The sequence below is a fragment of the Pararge aegeria genome, chromosome 15 (genome assembly GCF_905163445.1).
Source record: "Pararge aegeria chromosome 15, ilParAegt1.1, whole genome shotgun sequence".
NCBI lineage: Eukaryota > Metazoa > Arthropoda > Insecta > Lepidoptera > Nymphalidae > Pararge > Pararge aegeria.
In genome coordinates, this window is record NC_053194.1 from 6,116,371 (window position 1) to 6,135,294 (window position 18,924).

Consider the following 18,924-nt stretch of genomic DNA (forward strand, 5'->3'; position numbering starts at 1 on the left):
TGGATCAGTGGATCAGTACTTCGATGAAATTAGGTCGACGCTTCAGCCGTGGCTAGTTACCACTTTAGATTTAGCGTTCCGGTGCGATGTTTTAGAAACCGATTAGGGGTATGACTACCATACTCCCTAACAGGTAAGCCCGCTACCATCTTAGACTACATCATCACTTCCCACCAGGTGGCAGTCAAGGGCTTACTTGTAGTCAAAAAAAAAACAAAAACTTTAAAATTTTGATGGCCCGATTGGGGCCAGGATATTTTGATACGGAAATGTTTTTTTTTATTACAATCATGATGGTGATTTAACGATTTCATATTTCAAGTGGATCTCATAAATACAAACTCCGTATTTCAGTGTATTGACTTAAAAGTACCAGAGTTCGTTTTTACAAACGCTTTGTATGAAACCCTAAAACAGTCCCTTAGTGCTTTTTTCTGACGTCATAGTTCAAAAATATTAATTTAAATTTATTTAAATTCTTTGAATTATTTAATTTTCATCGTAAATCGTAAGTAATTCATTCAATTTTAGTAGGTGTAACACAAAGTCCTTGTATACGATTCTTATTTTAAGTTTTATATCAATAAACGTGTATTTGATGCCATCATCATCATTATATCTCCTTCTTATGTCTTGCTTCTTGGCACAGCTCATCATAAATAGAGGATAGAAGGATTCAGATCTCAGACCATTCATGCTCCTAGAACGCGGGTTGGTGGGCTTCCTACGATTATTAACACGAGTTATTTATGATAATTTGGACTGGCGGCCTAATTTGCTTTCAGATGCAGGGGGTTGGATGGCGTCAATTTTGCAACTTCAGATAGGTTCTATGTATTTTTGACTGAAATAGCCCAATATATAATAGCCCGGAGAAGTATTTCAAAATAAAGTACAATTTAATAATTCATTGAAACAAATACTATCGTGTCTAAAACAATAGAAATACGAGGAAACGCGTCAACAATTAAATAACGATGATTCAGTCTAAATAGAAAATGACTAGTAAATACAAAATAATAATAATCATTTCAAGAATTTAGAACGTAGTATAGGATGTGTTACGTAAAAAGAACGCTTATAGATATCTTTATAATATATAAAGGCAAAGGTGACTGACTGACTGACTGATCTATCAACGCAAGTTATTAAAACGTAGGCATCCGCTAAGGAAGAATTTTTGAAGTTAATTACATGAAACTTAGATTCGATTTAGGTTTTCGATTAAAAATAACGAAATACGTGTTTCACAAATTTTAAAATTACAACTCCAAAGACATCAAATAGGGAAAGAAAATTTGTATGAATGTTTCTGATTTTCTAATTAATCTACGTTCATATTTTTCTATTAGCAGAAAGACATTTTTTTTAAAACTTACCAATCGAAACTGCGGGCAAAAGCTAGTATATTAAAATATGGTTGGGCGAGAGATAATTCCATCGTTTATTTCCTTCCTCGTTTATTCCTCTTAAAAATGTTATAAATAAATAATGTTTTCAAAATAGTAGAAAAATAAAAAATAAAATCTATTTGTCGCTCAGGTGGCCAAATTTGTGCTATATAATATAAGTAGACCTACGAAGACTGCGTTATTTTTATCTAAACCTTGTATTTAAAAAATAAACTTTTCATTCCACATTTCGATGATGCTTGTTGGGTACGTTATCATGATCGTCATTCGACCAAACAGTCTCGCCCGTAGCTATTCATCCCTTCATGACAATGCACTTCCGATAAAAAAAAATAATGATCAACATAACAATATGCCTATTTTATTTCACACCAGAACAATGGTCGCGCGTTCGTGCAAAAATGCCTACCTCAACAATAAGTACCTATGCATTTATTGCTACGTAGGCAACCCCTTACGCAGTACTTAATCGGATGTGGAACAGAATAAACACATTACGCTAAACCACGGTCTCTTTTATTTTATTCTAAAGTGAGTAAATTTGTAAAGAATTAATAAGTATTTTCTTTTTCATACGAATTGGTACATATTTATTCATATTATCAAAATTTTCTGGGCAAACTAAAAAGGATTGTACAAAAAGGGACAGTAAAATAAATGTTATATCTTCTAAAATATCGTATTTGGAGTGTTAAAATAAATTTTAAAAATTATTAGAGTTATACGAGTGGTGAATTAACCATGTTCCTGGATGTGCCGGTCGGCGGAGCTGTAGGGCGACCGGTCGGGGCGAAAGTCGGCTCCGGCCACACAGTGCGAACGCGGTACATAATACCTCGCCACAGTCTCATCTAAGCCACAGCTATGCGCACATCCTCCCCATCATAGCCGAAAATTCCTCATTCGCATTCCGGACTCGCGACGCGGCGCGAAACTCGCTGCAAGACATCGCGAATTTTCCCCAAACAATTTTTCTTAGAACTTTTACGCGAACATTTTGCTAGTTGCAGTTGGCGGCAAACGGGTAAAGTTGAGTGTTTGTGTCTGTAAAGTGTTTTTTGCTTAACGCTTCTAAGATTTTTTAATTTGTGTGCGGTGTACAGAACCATTATGTTTTTGTGAAGTGTGTTTTATTATTTTGTGCACAATTTTATTTTGGATTTTTTTCGCTCCGGAATTTTTGGTTGGTTTTTTATTTATATTTTATGCTACTTTATTTTGTTATTTTAAGATGTAGGTTATTTATTAATTACTCATGCCGACGCGATGGTCGAATTTATTATGACTTTTTCGGTATTGATGACACATAAAACGTTAGGGTCTTTTTAACTTTATTTAAATATTTTTGCGTCATTTGGAGTTTTATGGAACATAATAATTCTTATTTCAGTAATCCGAGAAGTAGGTATCGGCAAAGTTATACAAACAAATTAAATCAATTTACTTAATATCAACTTATCGCGATACTTAAGTACTGAATAATTCCGCATAATCAATCAGGAGTTCATTAATTTTCTTCGACAAATGCTATCATTCCGTATTAACGGGTTTCTGACGACTTGGAAAATATAATTGCGGACAACGCGCGGTGATACTTCGATTAATTTATGATACACCTACTTACTTAGTTTGTAGAAAAACTATAAAAATGAAAGTTCATAGTACTAAAAACAACTTAATCACATTTATGCGTTTTTAAGTTACAACCTACCACCTCACCAAACAACATAACCTGAGAACGTTTTGAGTTGCATTTTTTTACCAACTATTAGCCTCGAAGAGTCCTAACATATCAGATTTGGTAAATATTCATAATTTAAAAATATGTCATATTACACTCTAAAGTTCAGTTAGATCCTAGATTTACATAGTCATTATTTGCAGAGCTTATTTTGTAAATGTCATTACACAAATAGTGTTTTTATAAAATTTGATAAAAATTACATAACTTGGAAATACGATACTACATGGAATAGTAAGGTTCAGACTATACAGTATATTTGATTTATATTTAGAATGCTCTTTTGCATTAAAAAATATACTATGAACCAGCGTTAAGTGCAGACTCTACACTACATATAATGAATAAAAGAGCTCACTTTTTCTTTAAATTTTATTAACACAAGTTAAGCTTTTAATTTAATAAAACTTGCATATTTAAAAAAAAAGTCTTATACAATAAAGTTTATTTTTTTCAGTCTTATTTCAATACGTTTATTCCTAATAAGAGCTTATCTAACACAGCAATTTCGTAGCACAAATTGCATTACATGAAAATACGGTACATTAACGCTACTTACTTTTAATAATATTAACACAAGTTGTGTCCTTAGACTGGATAAAAGTTGCACATCTTGAAAATATGTTAAAACGTGAAGCAGAGTTCGAGGCGGTCTTAAATAAAGGCAAAAATGTTCTTAGATTTAAATCTTTGTTAGCATTTATTAAAAACCTGGGTGGTTTTCTGTTGCTAGCTTAATGAATTCTATTATCTCTTCTTTAACTTTTATTTATTAAATAAATAAAATAAATATTAATTTAATACTTTTACTACTTATATGTATTTAGAATTTTAATAAATAATATACATAAATTCTCATAATTACATTACAGAGTTTAATGTTTCTTATTTGTGCAGGATATAATTTTTATTAAAACATAACTATAACCTAAAATAAACTATTTAAAAACTAAATAAAATCTAAAACGTCCGCAAAACCACGGCAGCGAGGCACAGTTCCTAAGATGCTGGCAGCATTGCCCCTTTGGATGGCCAAACTAATTCGTTGGCCAAGGTAACTGCCCGCTCTAGGATCACCGGTAGACTCGATAACCCTTTTCGATAATTCTTTGAAAAGGGCTCTTGCCTCCGGACCCCACGGTCCCAAAGTCTCTACTCCAAAAGGCACAAAAATGAAGCTGCTATCCAGGTTTTCATATTTACGCCTCTTGGCCTGCTCGGCACTGGAAGCAGCCGCACCTACTACTTTAAACTATTTTAATACTTAGTTTTACTACTTTAAACTATTTTAATTTTGCATTCAAGTTGTGTTTTCATTAGATTTTATAAAAGTTAGACTCAACATATTCAAACAATATTTTAAATACTCATCTAAATTTTAATCATATTAAAACAAGTTATCCTTAGTATTTGATCAAAGATGCATAACTTTAAAAATATATTTGTTAGCTTATTGTCCACTAAAATTAATGTAGGCCAACAGAAATGAAATATCCTGTAGGAATGAAATAATTAATTGTAGAAATAATAAAAAGTACCTAAGTAGCATAGAAAAAAGTCACATTTTTTTACCTTAATGTGATTTTATCTATCTTTTTGTGTGCACTTAAAAACATACACTATGAACCAGCGTTAACTTAAGTGCAGACGCTACATATACATATAAAAAATGAACGAGCTCGTTTTACTTTTAATTTTATTAACACAAGTTAAGTTTTTAATTTAAGTCTAATTCCAAATGCCTCAAAATCACAAATAGTACCTAAATCTTTTGCTTTAAGTCTGAAAAAGTAATTAAAAATTATAATAATCTGAGAGGAGTCGAATAGAAAACGCAAAAATCTTTCCAAAACGTTTTCATATCAAACCTAAAAGCACCATAAAAGGTTTAATTTCAGAACGTTTCGATGACTTTGGAACTTGAAGTATGAAATATCATCAACTATTTGGGCTGGTACTGAGAATCTTGCGACTGGGAAACTCAATCTTAATCCTGGCTATCTTAAGTAATTATAAATGTGAAAGTAAGATTCTTTTTTTGTTACGCTATTACGCCTTAACTACTTAACTGATCATCACAATTTTTTGCACACGTTGTCAAAGGTACAGAATAAAAATTAAATTAAGTCCAAAAAACTCATTTTTCGAGGTATAATAAAATTTCTCTCAGAAAAGGATAACTCGAATTGATTGGCAAAAAAAAAAGAGCGGTGATAACTCAGTGGTTAGAATTTCAGCTGCATTTTCGGCGGCCAGAGTTCGAATCCCACCACGCCACGCACCTCCAACTTTTTGAAGTTGTCTTTTTTAAGCAATTATAATATCACTAGCTTCAACGGTGTAGGAAAACATCGTGAGAAAACCTACATGCCTAGGAGTTCTGCATAATGTTCTAAAAGGCGTGTGGCGTCCACCAAATCGCACTAGGCCAGCGTGGTGGACTATGACATATACCTTCTCATTGTGGGATCCGTGCCCTGTATTAAGCCGGTAATGAGTTGATATGATGATGATGATGCTGTGTATCGAACATAGGACTCGTGATTCATAGTCGAACATGCAAACCACTAGACCAACGAGATTTCTATAAACCAATTAAAGTACAGTACGATATATTTATTTATAAGCAACTCTATATCAGAAAACAAGTCTGCCAATCTGCCCATGGCCAGCGTGGTGGCCGTACGCTTAAACCCTGCCCATTCCAAGAGACCCGTTACCTGTTGTGGGCCGGTAATGGGTTGCTATTGATGATAATAATTTATTCTGATATTAAATATTAATAATAGAATAAATCATCATCATCAAACCTCTTCTTGTCCGGATTCAACCGGATGTCGTACGAGGCGACTAAGGGAGAGCGGGCAGTAGCGTTTCTGTGTTATTACTACCATCACACACGCATACAAACACGCGCACACCCACAAACAAATCAAATGTTTGTGGGTGTGCGCGTGATAATATAATTCTTTTTTTTTTTTTTTTCATTTATTTATTTCTTTTTTTTCCTTTATATAATTTTCCCTGTAAAATTGTCAAACGTTTGTTAATAAGACCATAGATATAGGAAAACACTGTCTCCTGTAACACAGTTTTAACTACCGCAGGAGACAGGGCTTCACACTCATGAAATGTATACGTTTATTTTGATAAAATAAAGATATTATTATTATTATTATCTACTGCGATCACCAACCCAAGAGGCCTTTAGTCCAGCAGTGGACTGTAAAAGGCTGCTGTTGATAATGAAGATCATTAAATATTAAAATACTAAAGTAATTAATTAAGAAGAATACAATAAAGTAAAAACTTAAAACTTGAGCAATAACTGCGTCATACAATTACGAAACGGTAGGAAAGTTTATTTTGAAACGATGCCAAAGAGGCACCGATTGAGTATTTCAACTTATTAAGTGGAGACAGGAAAATTTTTCGAACAGTTTCCTTCAATGCCAGATTTCTATAGTATCGTTACTATACAAAACTTTTCTCCGCTTTATGACATACTAGCTGTTGCCCGCGACTTCGTCTGCGATTGATTTTGTTTTTTGATGTGGCATTCAATTTAGTTGTTGAGTTTATTATTTTAATAGCTTATGTATTAAAGCTACAATATCAAGTGCAAACTTTCATGTCGCTTGAGTAGCTAGGGTGTGAAGCGTAAAAAACTCACATTTGCCTTTAAAATATTTGTCAGAATTAGGATTAAGTGATTACGATACATGTTACAATTTTACATTTAAGTAAACCACGTTAGAATCTCAACCTGGGCTTACTTAAATGTAACGCAAAATTCGGTCAAGTATTTTTTATGGAAAATGTTGATTGACAAACAAACCTTACCCCTAGCAAATCCATGTAGGTAAAACAATAATTATTATAATTTATAAGGTATTCCATAAAGATATAATCTTACCTATAGTAATAATAATATATAAATTTACTCAATTTTACTATTCTTATTTTCGAATAAGTAGATAAGTAATAGTAAAAAGAAATCAAAAGATGTCTCAAAATGTAATTCTTTTAATTTCTTAAAGGGAATACTACCAATATTTCATGTCAAGAATAAATTAATTGTTTTTCGATGACGAAGAACATCTGCACGAAACCGTAATATTTTATTCATTTCTTCACATATTTTTTTGGCTACAATGCTCGTAGATACTCACAAGTTATTAAAGATCAGCTGATAAAGCGACTTGGAAATTGATAGTATTGACACAGTTTAGTAATCATACAGTTGAAAAATGCTGTTAACGTGCGCTATACCAGGTACCCATTAGGTCAATAGCTTTGCAAATAAACGCCTGTCAAAAGCGCACAAATATGTTACTGCCGATGCCGAAATTAGTATCAGACTTTTATATTAGTCAGTTCGCACTAGATCGCCCTATAAGACTGATTTAAAAGGCATAGGTATACTAATTGGTTAAAACGGTCAGGCCGGGATTGCCAGAGAGTCGCAGGTGCAAATCCTTTCGGTTCCGAGATGCAATTTAAATATATAAAATATTATCTTATTCAATTTAAATTTGTAAAATATTATCTTATTCAATATGAAGGCCTTAGCGAAACTGTACGAATTGCTAAACTGTGGAACAGTATATTTTCTTTCACCCGGGGCAATATTGCCTGCTGGCCGGCTTACGTAAGAATTCAATTTTGTATATAAAGTGATGCTGCCTAACTAGGCCTCATGTTTACTGAAATAACTTATTTGTAAAAAGAATTTCGTGTCTGAATAGAATTGGGATAAAGCAGTCGGCTTTTCTGGGCTTTTGTTCAGAGAGAATTTATATAAAAACATTAATCACTCAATATTAGGTAGTTATAGTTTAACTCCAATGTCCAAATCTTATGTCGATTTTATTTAATTTGATTACCTAAGAAATGTGAATGTTAAAAAGAGCACGCGTCTCGTCTTAGAGGGTTTAGGCGTGCTCCACCACGCTGATTAATAGCGGATTACTAAAGTTCATACGCCAACTCTATGCAGAAAGAACTCAGACATGCAGGTTTCCTTACAATATTTTCCTTCACCGTTAAAGTAAGTGATATTTAAATTGTTTAAATCAAAAATGCACCAAACTCCGAATTGTTAGAGGTGCGTGCCGTGGATCGAAATTGCTGTCAATTTCATACGTTTCTTTGTCAAAACACATGTTTTTATGAAAGTACACAACACGAAGGTTATGTTCTAATAAATATCTCTCTTTGCCTACACTTATGATTAACAAAAAAAATTTCATGATCATAACATTTTTACTAAAAGTTTTTTTAGTAAAAGTAAAGTCAAACAAAAATAATAGCCATTAAAATGATCGTAAGCGCAAAGAATTAATTGGAGCTGAGAATATGTATTGATTGTATTGGTAAGCAGAAAAACGAAAATAGCCCACAAATAAGACGTTTTTGTCGATTGTTTTGTGTGAATTTTTAACGTTGAGATTCTAAAGTAAGTTCTCTATACACACAACAAAAACTGTTTGGGTTTTCAAGCTCTTTCGCAGCATATATAAACGTCAATAAATTCACGTTAATCGGATACCTCTGGATAGGTACATACCGGGTTCAGTACCCGCTCACATCCCAAATAGCACGTAAGTAAATTGCACGTCTATAAATTTAGGTTCGCTGCTTAAAATGGAATTTAAAATTTCACCCCCATATATCCCGCGGAATGGTGCTATTGACTCGCGGGAAGTTCGCGACTGTCGCCACGGTTCTGTGGAGACTACGAACCGAAAGTTTCCAACTTGCACCTGACCGTAAACATTCTTTGGGCGGGGCGAAATATTTTCAATTGTTCATATACCTATATGAAATGAAATGAAATTTATTGTTAAAATATTAGTCAATTTACAATAGTGTTGGGAATTTTAGTAAGGTTTAAAATAAAACCTGTGTCTCAGGGTCCCCGCTCTCCTTCGTATACATTTATCTATCTTAACAAAGAAAACAAAGTACCTATAATCTAACATGCTAATAATGGTGTGTGTGTGTGAGTGCGTGTGTGTGTGTGTGTGTGTTTGTATGTGTGTGTGTGTGGTTGTGGGTGGGTGTGAAAGTAGGTACGTAGGTAAATATTGGGAAAATTGTATTTAGTTTTCTTCGAACGTACATAAGCCATAAATATCCATACCAACGCTGCGAACGAGATACATTTTACTATAAATGTTAATTAATTATGACATACACAAAGATACGAAGTTACGAAGGTTGCAGCGGGCCCTGGTCGAAGAAGAAGCCAACAAAAAACTGCCCGATTGTAGTCTTCACCACTAACTTCAAACATATATATATATATATATATATATAAATATATATATGAACACCTTCGAACATTCAAGCTTCATTTTTGGCTACATCGTCGCTTACCATCAGCAAAATACAGCCAAGGTCTAGTCTACATGTTAAAAAAAAGCTATTGGAATCTTGTGAAGTCAATCGCACACTGCTGCACCAGTTCCAGAACTCCGATCACTTCGTTCAGTTATGAAAACGCTAATGACTGGTCGTTTTTCTGCATCTCATTCTGATTGTAAACATACTTTGTTATATAAAAAATTTAAAGCCCCAATTATGAAATAATATTAAAGTTCATTTCACTAAATGCATTACGCATCAGTCAAGCTTACATAGCCAGAAAGAACTAGCCTTTAGACGCCCCTTGAAAATGGCCTTTGAGCAACCAATGCGGAAACTAGATAGAAAGCTCTGAAAAAGTGCGTTGCATCTGATTTTAGTGTGTTTTGGCAGCTTAAGTGGCTTTTGTCCATTTGCTACTTTAGTGGCTTTTGCAGTTCTTTCACCTCTAGGGACTATGGCATAAATCTTTTATTAAAATATATGTTTTCTCTCTAATGGGGATTCTTGATCAAGACACTAAATTAAAAAAAAAAACAATTGATCTTTAAGTAGTTAGTACTATTTTTGCAATGGTTAGTTTAATGCAATATTACGTGACGCATCTCATGGCGTCATGTAATGAGAATGTCGCACTTCCGTTTTATTAAAATTTTCAATTTATATAGCACTAACATAATATTACGGGTAATAATTAAATTTTTATGATTTTTTTTCATAAATCCATTTTGTCCAGTTCATACATAGCATGGAATTTTATAAAATTTAAATTATATTTGAAGGTTTTATAAAATAATTTGGTGAGTCCGAACGGAAATCGTTATTCACATTTTTAGTAGGTGAGAAACGTGGTAAGTGCGGCTCTTAGTCTGCGGTTAATTTCTAAAATCTGTCTTTCTAGACGGACGTTAGGCACCTAACCTACGTGGATATGGCACCGATGCGATTTTCTGTTGTTTATAATACTTAGTTAGTGGTTAGCTTGTTCTTCTACGGATAACGATGTTCTGGTTTGAAATCCCAGTTCGTGTCGAAGTAATGCTACACATGTGGTAATTGGCTCCCAAAGAATTCTTAATACCCACCTGTTGTTAGGTTTTTCTTATTTGTATCAATATTCCGACAATATTTAATTAAACATTTAAATTTATTTTTGTAACACGTTTATTAATATCAAAACATGCGGGGATTCGCTATTTGATACGATACACCTTGTGTTGAATGAGTGTCGCTAACATATTATCTTATTTTTAACTTACTCTACATACTTAATATTTAAACTTACTGTATTTACTTGATAAAGGTAGGAAAAACAAGATAAGTTGGATTTCAAATTGTATGTAAGACGTAAATGTATTAAAGTTTCTTTACTGATGTGATGGAGCGAAAACACGTTCATAGTTACATTTAAGAGATAATACCTACTTGTACAAATCCAATCATTATAAGTGTATAATCCACTAACTTCATTTCTTTTGTTAGAAAAGAATTTTATTTCGAATAAATCCGCTTTATTATACCGTTATTGGTCTAAGAAGCAGTAAAATTTTATTTGCACATCTATTTTGCAGTTTTGCGGCACTCGATAATTGTCAATATCTTTAAACATACTAAAAACCAAGAGGTTTTATCTAATAATAATGATGCGTCAGACGGATAGCTTTTCACATACACATGAGCTAATGTGGAATTTATTGGCAGCTTTTAAATTTGTGTCATATTGGTAGACAGGCACTTAATACGTACATTTAATGCGTACCTACGACATTATTTAGAAAGTAATTATATTTTTAAAGTTATTTATTATGATTTGGAAAAGGAATTTTGAATTTGGAAATACCTAAAAAGTATGTTTAGTAAAAATTAAATACCCAAAGGGGGTTGTTGGGGATGAAATTGTATTTGTTAGAACGCCCTAATCTTTGGTGTTTGTTGCTATTCAGTTTTTGAGGAATGCTGTAGGCAATTTATTATCACGCTACAACCTTTAGAAGTCCTGAAGAACCTGTAGAAGTTACAGGTCACCGCTAGTTTCTTATGAAACGATACACAATTTATTTTGAATGAATATTTTGTATAGCCTAGTAAACTGAACTACAAGTTTATGTCTTCTTTTAATCACAGGAACATTTATATATCTCCAGTTAGAGCTTTGTGTGACAAAGCTCGCCGGAAAAATATTGTCACCAGTGGCATGCATAGAGTGTATGCACAGGGTATGCAGATGATATAATATGAAGAAAATCTCTAGTATCTATGACTTATAAATACTTGAGGGTAGGTTTTTTAGAACCTTTACAAAGCCTATCCTTAAGTTTTGTATAACTCGTACTGGAGATTTTCTTCATTTTATATCATCTGCATACCCGGTGCATACCCTCTATGCACGCCACTGAGTGCCACCATCAGTGGCTCTTCATACATGTACAAAAGCACTGCCTACCCTAAAATTTATATATAACTCGTATATGAGGAGGATTTTTGCCATTTTATGCAACTTTCCTACTGGTATACCCTGGTAAGAAACCTAGTGCACGCCACTGGCCAGCATTGCTGTATCGCCGGTGTTATTACATGCATATGTAACTTAATTTCTACGCCTCAGTTTGATGGCATTTAGTAGGGCGTGTTCCTTGCATGCCCTGCTAAGCGTTGTTCTGTTATGTTCTGTTATAGGCGATGGTCAATTATTACCGTAAAATATTGAATGCACTAGAGGTTTTTTTTTTCCATATTTGCATACGAAAGAAGGGCTTTCAGTGTAGCAGCAGCACATTGGCTCCTAATAAAAGCTTCTATACGGAATTTTCGCACATAATTCCGCAGTCAGTTCGCGGCATTCTGTGAGACATTACTCAGCATAATGCTGCACTAACATTAATAATTTTATACTTCACTCAGCACTCTATTAAATTCCTAACAGCTACGAGTACGTTCAGTATACAATCTTGAATGCTTTTTGTTACAGTGTAGTTTCGTTATTGTATTGTTGGTATTCTTACTTTAATTTTCTTAGCATTTTATGTAGGTACGAGAAAGATTATATCCTCTTTATTCTAAATAATCTTGCCCTTTTTTGGTCTTTCTTTATTTCTTTGTAATTATATAAATATTTTCATATTTATTTGTTGTAGCGTTAGAGCCTTCCCTCTGCATTACTTTACTTGGCCATACTATGCTAGCTTAGCCACGCTTGTAGAATCAAAACATTTGAACTCTGGTCTTACTTATCTAGATTTACGAATAAACCATTAACGAGTAGGTCAATGGAGTAAGTTTGCGTAAGTGAAATACGCAATTAGAATCTGATATTACGACTTTAAATCGTGGGGTTTAAAATGAACAATGTAAACGTTGAAATATTTATCTTTAGTCAATAAGTTTTATAGCAGAGCTTTGAATCTGAAGCTCTTAACATTTTTCTCACATAGTAAACTCCTAATGGTCTATAAAAGTAGTAGAAAAGACTAAAAATCATAAATATTTCAGGTTAAATTGTCCGCATGTAGCACACCGCGCTCGTTGCACCATAATATACATTTACAGACAAACTTTTCGATATATCAGGCTTTTGCAGACACTATTCGTAGGTACAAACCATGTACGCACTAACTTTTAGCAGTTTCAAAATAAAATGTCAGTTTGGAAACTTGTGATTTATGATTGGGGTATTTTTACGGAAATAAAAGTTGTTTTCGACTAGAGATGACTGGCTTCTTTGTGCGAGGATGTCGTTGATTGATTTTGTGTATCGTTAGAAAAGGTTGCTTTGGTAGTCTAGTTCGGTGATGACAAATTGTTTTGGGTTCAATAAACTATTGCTAACACCTTCCACACACACACAATAAATGAAGTCTTCACTATGTTATAGTAAGGAAGCACCAGTGTTCAACTACATAATTAAGTAAATCCGAAAAGTGAGGTTTCGTAATTTATTATGCTAACTTGTCATGAGATTCGAATCTAAGCAATATTTTATAAAAAATATATAACTTTAGTTAATACTTTTGTTTGAGGTCATAATGAGGGTGTCGATTCTGTTGTACACAATTCTCTTCAAACTACATTGACCGGTCGTAAAGTAGTGTTGTCCTTTTTGTATGATAGAACCATTTTTAAACAAGTAAAATTAGCTTAGATTAAAGACCTATTTACATTAGAACAGGCACTTTTAAAACTAGGAAATAATTAAAAAGGAGTAGTCCTCCAATTACGATTGTAAATAGCTTAACATTCAGGAATATGGCAACCTTTTATAGTTCATTTTTATATCATACAGAGGGGTTGTCTTAGTTTGATCGCTTTGTTAGCTGTTTATATATGTGTATCATCGAAGTAGTAGTATTAGCAGTAGTAGAAGTTTTGGTAGTAGTTTCATCGTATATATATATTTTTACAACTTAAAGCTCGGCAACGTAGTCACTTCATGGGAAGTCTAAGAGTCACTCAGCATGCGATGGAGAGAGTGATGCTCGGAGGATCTCTACATTATCAAATGAGAAAGAAAGAGATCCTAATCCTTGAAGCTGTAGCGGCTTTTACGTGGGGTGGGAGTGGATGGTTGATATTAAATGAGTCGCTGGAAACAAGAGTCAAAAGAACGTGGTATTTGACCTCCCAACAAAATACCTATGTACAGCAGTGAACGTCGATCGGTTGATCGGATATTAATAACATATTTTAGACTTTATTACAAGCAACCACCGATGAAATAAATTCTAGCATTTAATATATTATCTAGCAAAACAAACTAAAAACAAATGAAAAAAACACTCGTGTTTATTTTGAACTATTTTGCTTCCATTTCAAACAGCCGTTTTATTCGCATTAAGGTAATTAAAAGTCCAAGCTAATCACAATATCATTAAAATAATACACCTGAAACGTTTCAAAGATTATATTTGTAATAAACAGTGAGGTATTAATAATGCATTTTAAAATTTATTGAATAACGAACAATAAAGTTGTTTCTACCTACTGTGACGATTGTAGTAGAACTATGTTTAGAAGTGCAAGGTTTTCAAATGCAATCAAAATCGTTGAATACCATTTGCTTGTTCCACTTTTATACAGGTAGGTTTAATATTTATAACGTGGAATTTATCTACTAAAGTAACAGTTTCCGGTGACTTCGTCCTCGTATATGAATTGTGAAGCGTATTTTTTTCCACTACAAATGTTACTTTGTTTTAAATAATATCGACATGTCGAGTAGCGTCGACTGTCCGTTATTACTTAGTTTTTGCTTCTTTTGGATTCGTTTTAAGATTGGCTCCTAAGGGTCGTAGCTTGATGTTAAAAACCTATATACCCTAAACAAGAATTGAGTTATCGAATGCAAAGATTTTGAGGTCCATTTCTAAACCTGTCAGTTAGTTTCAAAGATTAGCGCGTTCAGTCGAAAAACTACAAAACATTTGCAACCCGCAACTTCGTCCACGTGCACGTTCGTCCACGTCTAACTAAAAACTTTCAACCGCTACTCTATATACAATATACTCCGATCCAGCGCGCTGTATCGCCTGCCCGCGCTATTACTTAGTTTTTTGGCTCCTAAGGATTGTTAAACCAATTTTAGTAGGTGTTTATTTTCCAAATAGGTAAAATATTTATCAACCAATCGGCAGTTTAATCTGACATCTATACCTACTGTCAGATTAAATATACGTATATTAATCTATAGTACTTATCTATAGTTTTGTTTTTTAGCGTTATACTAACATATGTTACAAATTGGAGAAATGACTGAGAATGATTATGCTGACAAATTCATGCCTTTTGCCACATCTCAATGGAGAGGTCCAAAGGGCATTACAAAAAAGGGCCGCCCAAAAGAACGGTGGGCAGATGAAATTGAGAGTGGGGCTGGTGAAAACTGGCTTGAAAGAGCGCAAAACAAACCTGAGTGGCAGAAAAGGGTGTTTTTGTTGCATAATTCAATGTGTTAAAAATATGTTATGTTTTGTACTTGCCAATGAATAATAAAAGGTTATTTTATTATTTATTTATGCCTTTAAGTATCTAAATAAAAGTCTTAAAGCCAAGATCTGAGCACCAAAACCAATTGTGTTAATATAGGTTTCCATTTCAAATGAAACCAATACAAATGATGCCCCGTCGATACAATCGCGCATGTGTCATATAGCGTTGGCAGTAAAATTTAAATGAGCCAGGTTTTTCATCAAGTGCAATGGGAGAGGTAGACCGCCTTGCGTCTAATCGCTCGGCAAACAGAACGCCGTTTTACGTGTGGTCTGAAAACCGCAAGTATACGTTTCGGACATAGGAGTTACTGGAAGCGACTTCAGAGCATCAACAAATATTTTGATGTAATTTTAAGTAAATTTAAGACATCCTTACCCTCCTGATGTAAAAGGCATATATACTAACTTTCGGCATCGACGGTAGGAGAGCCGTAGCTTAATTGGAAAAAGCGCGCTGCGATGGCCAGAAAGTTGCAGGTTCAAATACTGTCGGTTCCGGAAAATTTTATATGCATTTTAAATTTATAGAATTAATAATTCCTCCAAGTGTAGGTAAAAACACTAATAAAAATAATAAAATCCTTACCGTCATAATGAAGTCTTAGCTTTGAAGTTTGTCAAAACTTTCCTACCACTGTGTGAACTTATTCCATCTAAAATAAGCACTACCATTTTTATAATTTTTTTACAAGTGTTTTTACCTTCACTTGAATAAAATATCAAACCTATAAATTTAAAATGCATGTAAAAATTTCAAGTGCTATACCAACTAAGCTACCGTTTTCATACCACTGATGCCAAAATGAATATAATTATGCCTCTTTATTAGTCCTTTAGCGACTGTAGTGTAGCTTCATTTAGTAGAAAATATTTAAATTTATAAGAACTTCAATTTTATTTATACATACCGCATCTAGCTCTCTAAGTTAGCTACACTGGAGTCAGTCACCAGTGGATGCACAATTACAGTTTCTAGAAATTAAGAGGTTTCTAGAAATTAATTTCATTCAATTAAGTTGAAATCCAGCCAATTAAGTTTTTCAAACTGTAAAGTACAATATGTATAGATTAATAATTACCATTGGCTATTATTTCAATCGAAACAGTAGAAATGCATTCTTTGAAAATTGGCACTGTCAACTGATCTGGAACTGTCGTTTCTCGTATTGCAATTTCTATATGGTTAACACCAAACCGAGCGTACCTGAGATCCGTACAAAACCTTCACCTTTATTTATGTACACTCAGACAGAAATCACCCTTTGCGTCGCCCGCTCGACGCATGGGAACCAAGAAAGCATTCAAAATGATTTATTGTAAATGGTTTTCTACTTTGTTGGCTAAAATAATAAGACCCCGCGCCCGGATTGCTGTTCTAAATTCGAAATTTTATTGTTACTTTTTTCCTTTGCCGCCTGCCGATACGCGCCACGAGATTTAATTTGCAATCCCTTTGTTAGCCCATTAGGGCAACGATTGAATGAGTCAGCGATATGGTAATCAAGCGCTATAACGAAGTTGTTAATTAGTGGCAAGAAATTATGCTAAACTCATAAAGGTGGAAGCTAGAGGTCAGAGAGTGAATGAGACATCGACTAAGCTGACAATAAAAACGTTTAAGCACAGTAGGAATTGCGGGTGGCTTTGTGTCCGCGCACAATAGCATTCAGCGTCCGAGCCATTGACGCCTTGACTTCGAAGGTGTCATGAGAATTAGTGGCCCATTATTGCTCTATAGAAAATGCTTTGGTCAAGCGAATTGTAGATAACAATAATTAGCTTGGACGCAACAAAAAGTGACATAAATCCCGCATAATAAGTTCCCGGGAGTGCAAAAAACCTTCCGAGTTTACCTGGGCATGTGAGTTTTTTGCAGAATGACTCGGAACGAACGTGGACCGATATAATAAACACCTCAATTCCTGGCAGAGGCATTGTTTAATGATTTTCTGTTGTGATCTTGCACAATCTTCGACCGCTGGTTTTTTTCGTGTTCGACTCGAGAGAGAAATAAAGGTTTTTATAATGTCCTGGTAGCGTTTAAACAAAGGGGACCGGGGTTTGCGCGAAGGTGTGATTTATTTATGATTTTGGCCTAAGAGGTCTCGTTTGACCGGCTTAGACGTGCTTAAAATCTTACTGTATATTAAATTGATTTTTGATGTAAAAACCTTAAATTCCAGCACAATTTAAATTCCCATCACGTCTTTTCAAGGTCGGGTTTTAGACTAACATGATACAAGTTTGTAATTAATAATCGTTCATGATCTTGATTATAAGTGCCTCCACAAGTGGCAGTGCATTTAAGTAGCAGGTTTGTTCTAGGCGGGAACTATAATATCAACGCATTACCGGGTCACTACAGAGCACAGGTCTCCCACAATGAGATTGGGGTTTAGGCTGTAGTCCATCACACTTATTGGTGGACTATGGGAACCAATATGGGAATTAATAACTTCTAAAACTGCTCTACCGTAAAATACCTACGTATCATCAAGCCATTCAGCGTTTAAGTACGATAGAAATATTAGAGATAAACTCTTAATACGAAGAAATCGATTAGAGATAAACTTCAATAAACTATTATACGTAGCTTGAATTGTCACTGTAATAACAGTAAAATTAAGTTTTGTTTCAAAACCCAAGTAAAACGATAAAAACTAAGCTTATCCAATAACTTACACAATTTATAATAATATCTATCTGTCTATAATTTTTGCAATAAAAAGAATAAAAATTAATAATTTATTTTTATTGTTTCAGGTGCGATTCTGAGATGTCGCAGTCGGACATTACCGCTCTGAGGCTGCAATAGTAATCGTCTTATTTTTTTACGCAAATTTTCATTTGAACGCCGCGATAAAACGAAGATGCTGGGGTGTGCTCTAAGCGGAGTGACCTCAATATTTAACTGCGCGAAGCAAATTAACTTGAGCTCGGCTGACGACAGCCGGTGCTTAGACAAGTAAATGAAGTAGCAAATTAAGAAACTATCGACAATATTTGGCCTTATCTGATAAAAAAAAATTAAAGTCTAACGCGAGTAAACTAAGCTAGTCAGTCACGAGAGCGAGTTAGTTAGTTAGTTACCAATAGTCAGATAAAAGCTAGGTTAGCGTGTTCTCAAGGGCCACCGTGGTGGTATGCTTTATATTGCACCTTGTATCGACTGCGCGCTGACTGGTCGCTACGTCACGTGGCTTCCCGGCGCGCGACTGCAGTGCTGGATGATACTAACTGTATACACGTAAGTACTACTTTCTTAATATTTTATTATTTATTCATTTTTTTTTTCATGTTTATAGACGAGCGCTTGACTGCAATCACACGTGATGGTAAGCGATGATGATGATATTTGACTCTGTTACGTCTCACACTGAGATTTGAAACTGTTCACTCTTCAAGATATTTTACTAGG

General features: G+C 34.1%; 1 protein-coding gene across 3 annotated transcripts in view; it reads left to right on the top strand.

Annotated features, from left to right (window-relative positions):
* Positions 1-1,941: 1,941 nt before the first annotated feature.
* Positions 1,942-18,924, top strand: part of LOC120629855 — a 155,394-nt gene continuing 138,411 nt past the window's right edge. Inside the window, exons 1-2 of one of the 3 annotated variants that reach the window (XM_039898924.1) lie at positions 1,942-2,441; positions 18,270-18,753. In XM_039898924.1, coding sequence (XP_039754858.1) covers positions 18,650-18,753 — 104 coding nt within the window. In that variant the 5' untranslated portion in view covers positions 1,942-2,441; positions 18,270-18,649. Of the gene's footprint in view, positions 2,442-2,563; positions 2,596-18,269; positions 18,754-18,924 lie in introns of those variants that run through there. The other 2 variants (XM_039898926.1, XM_039898925.1) reach the window with 2 other exon arrangements.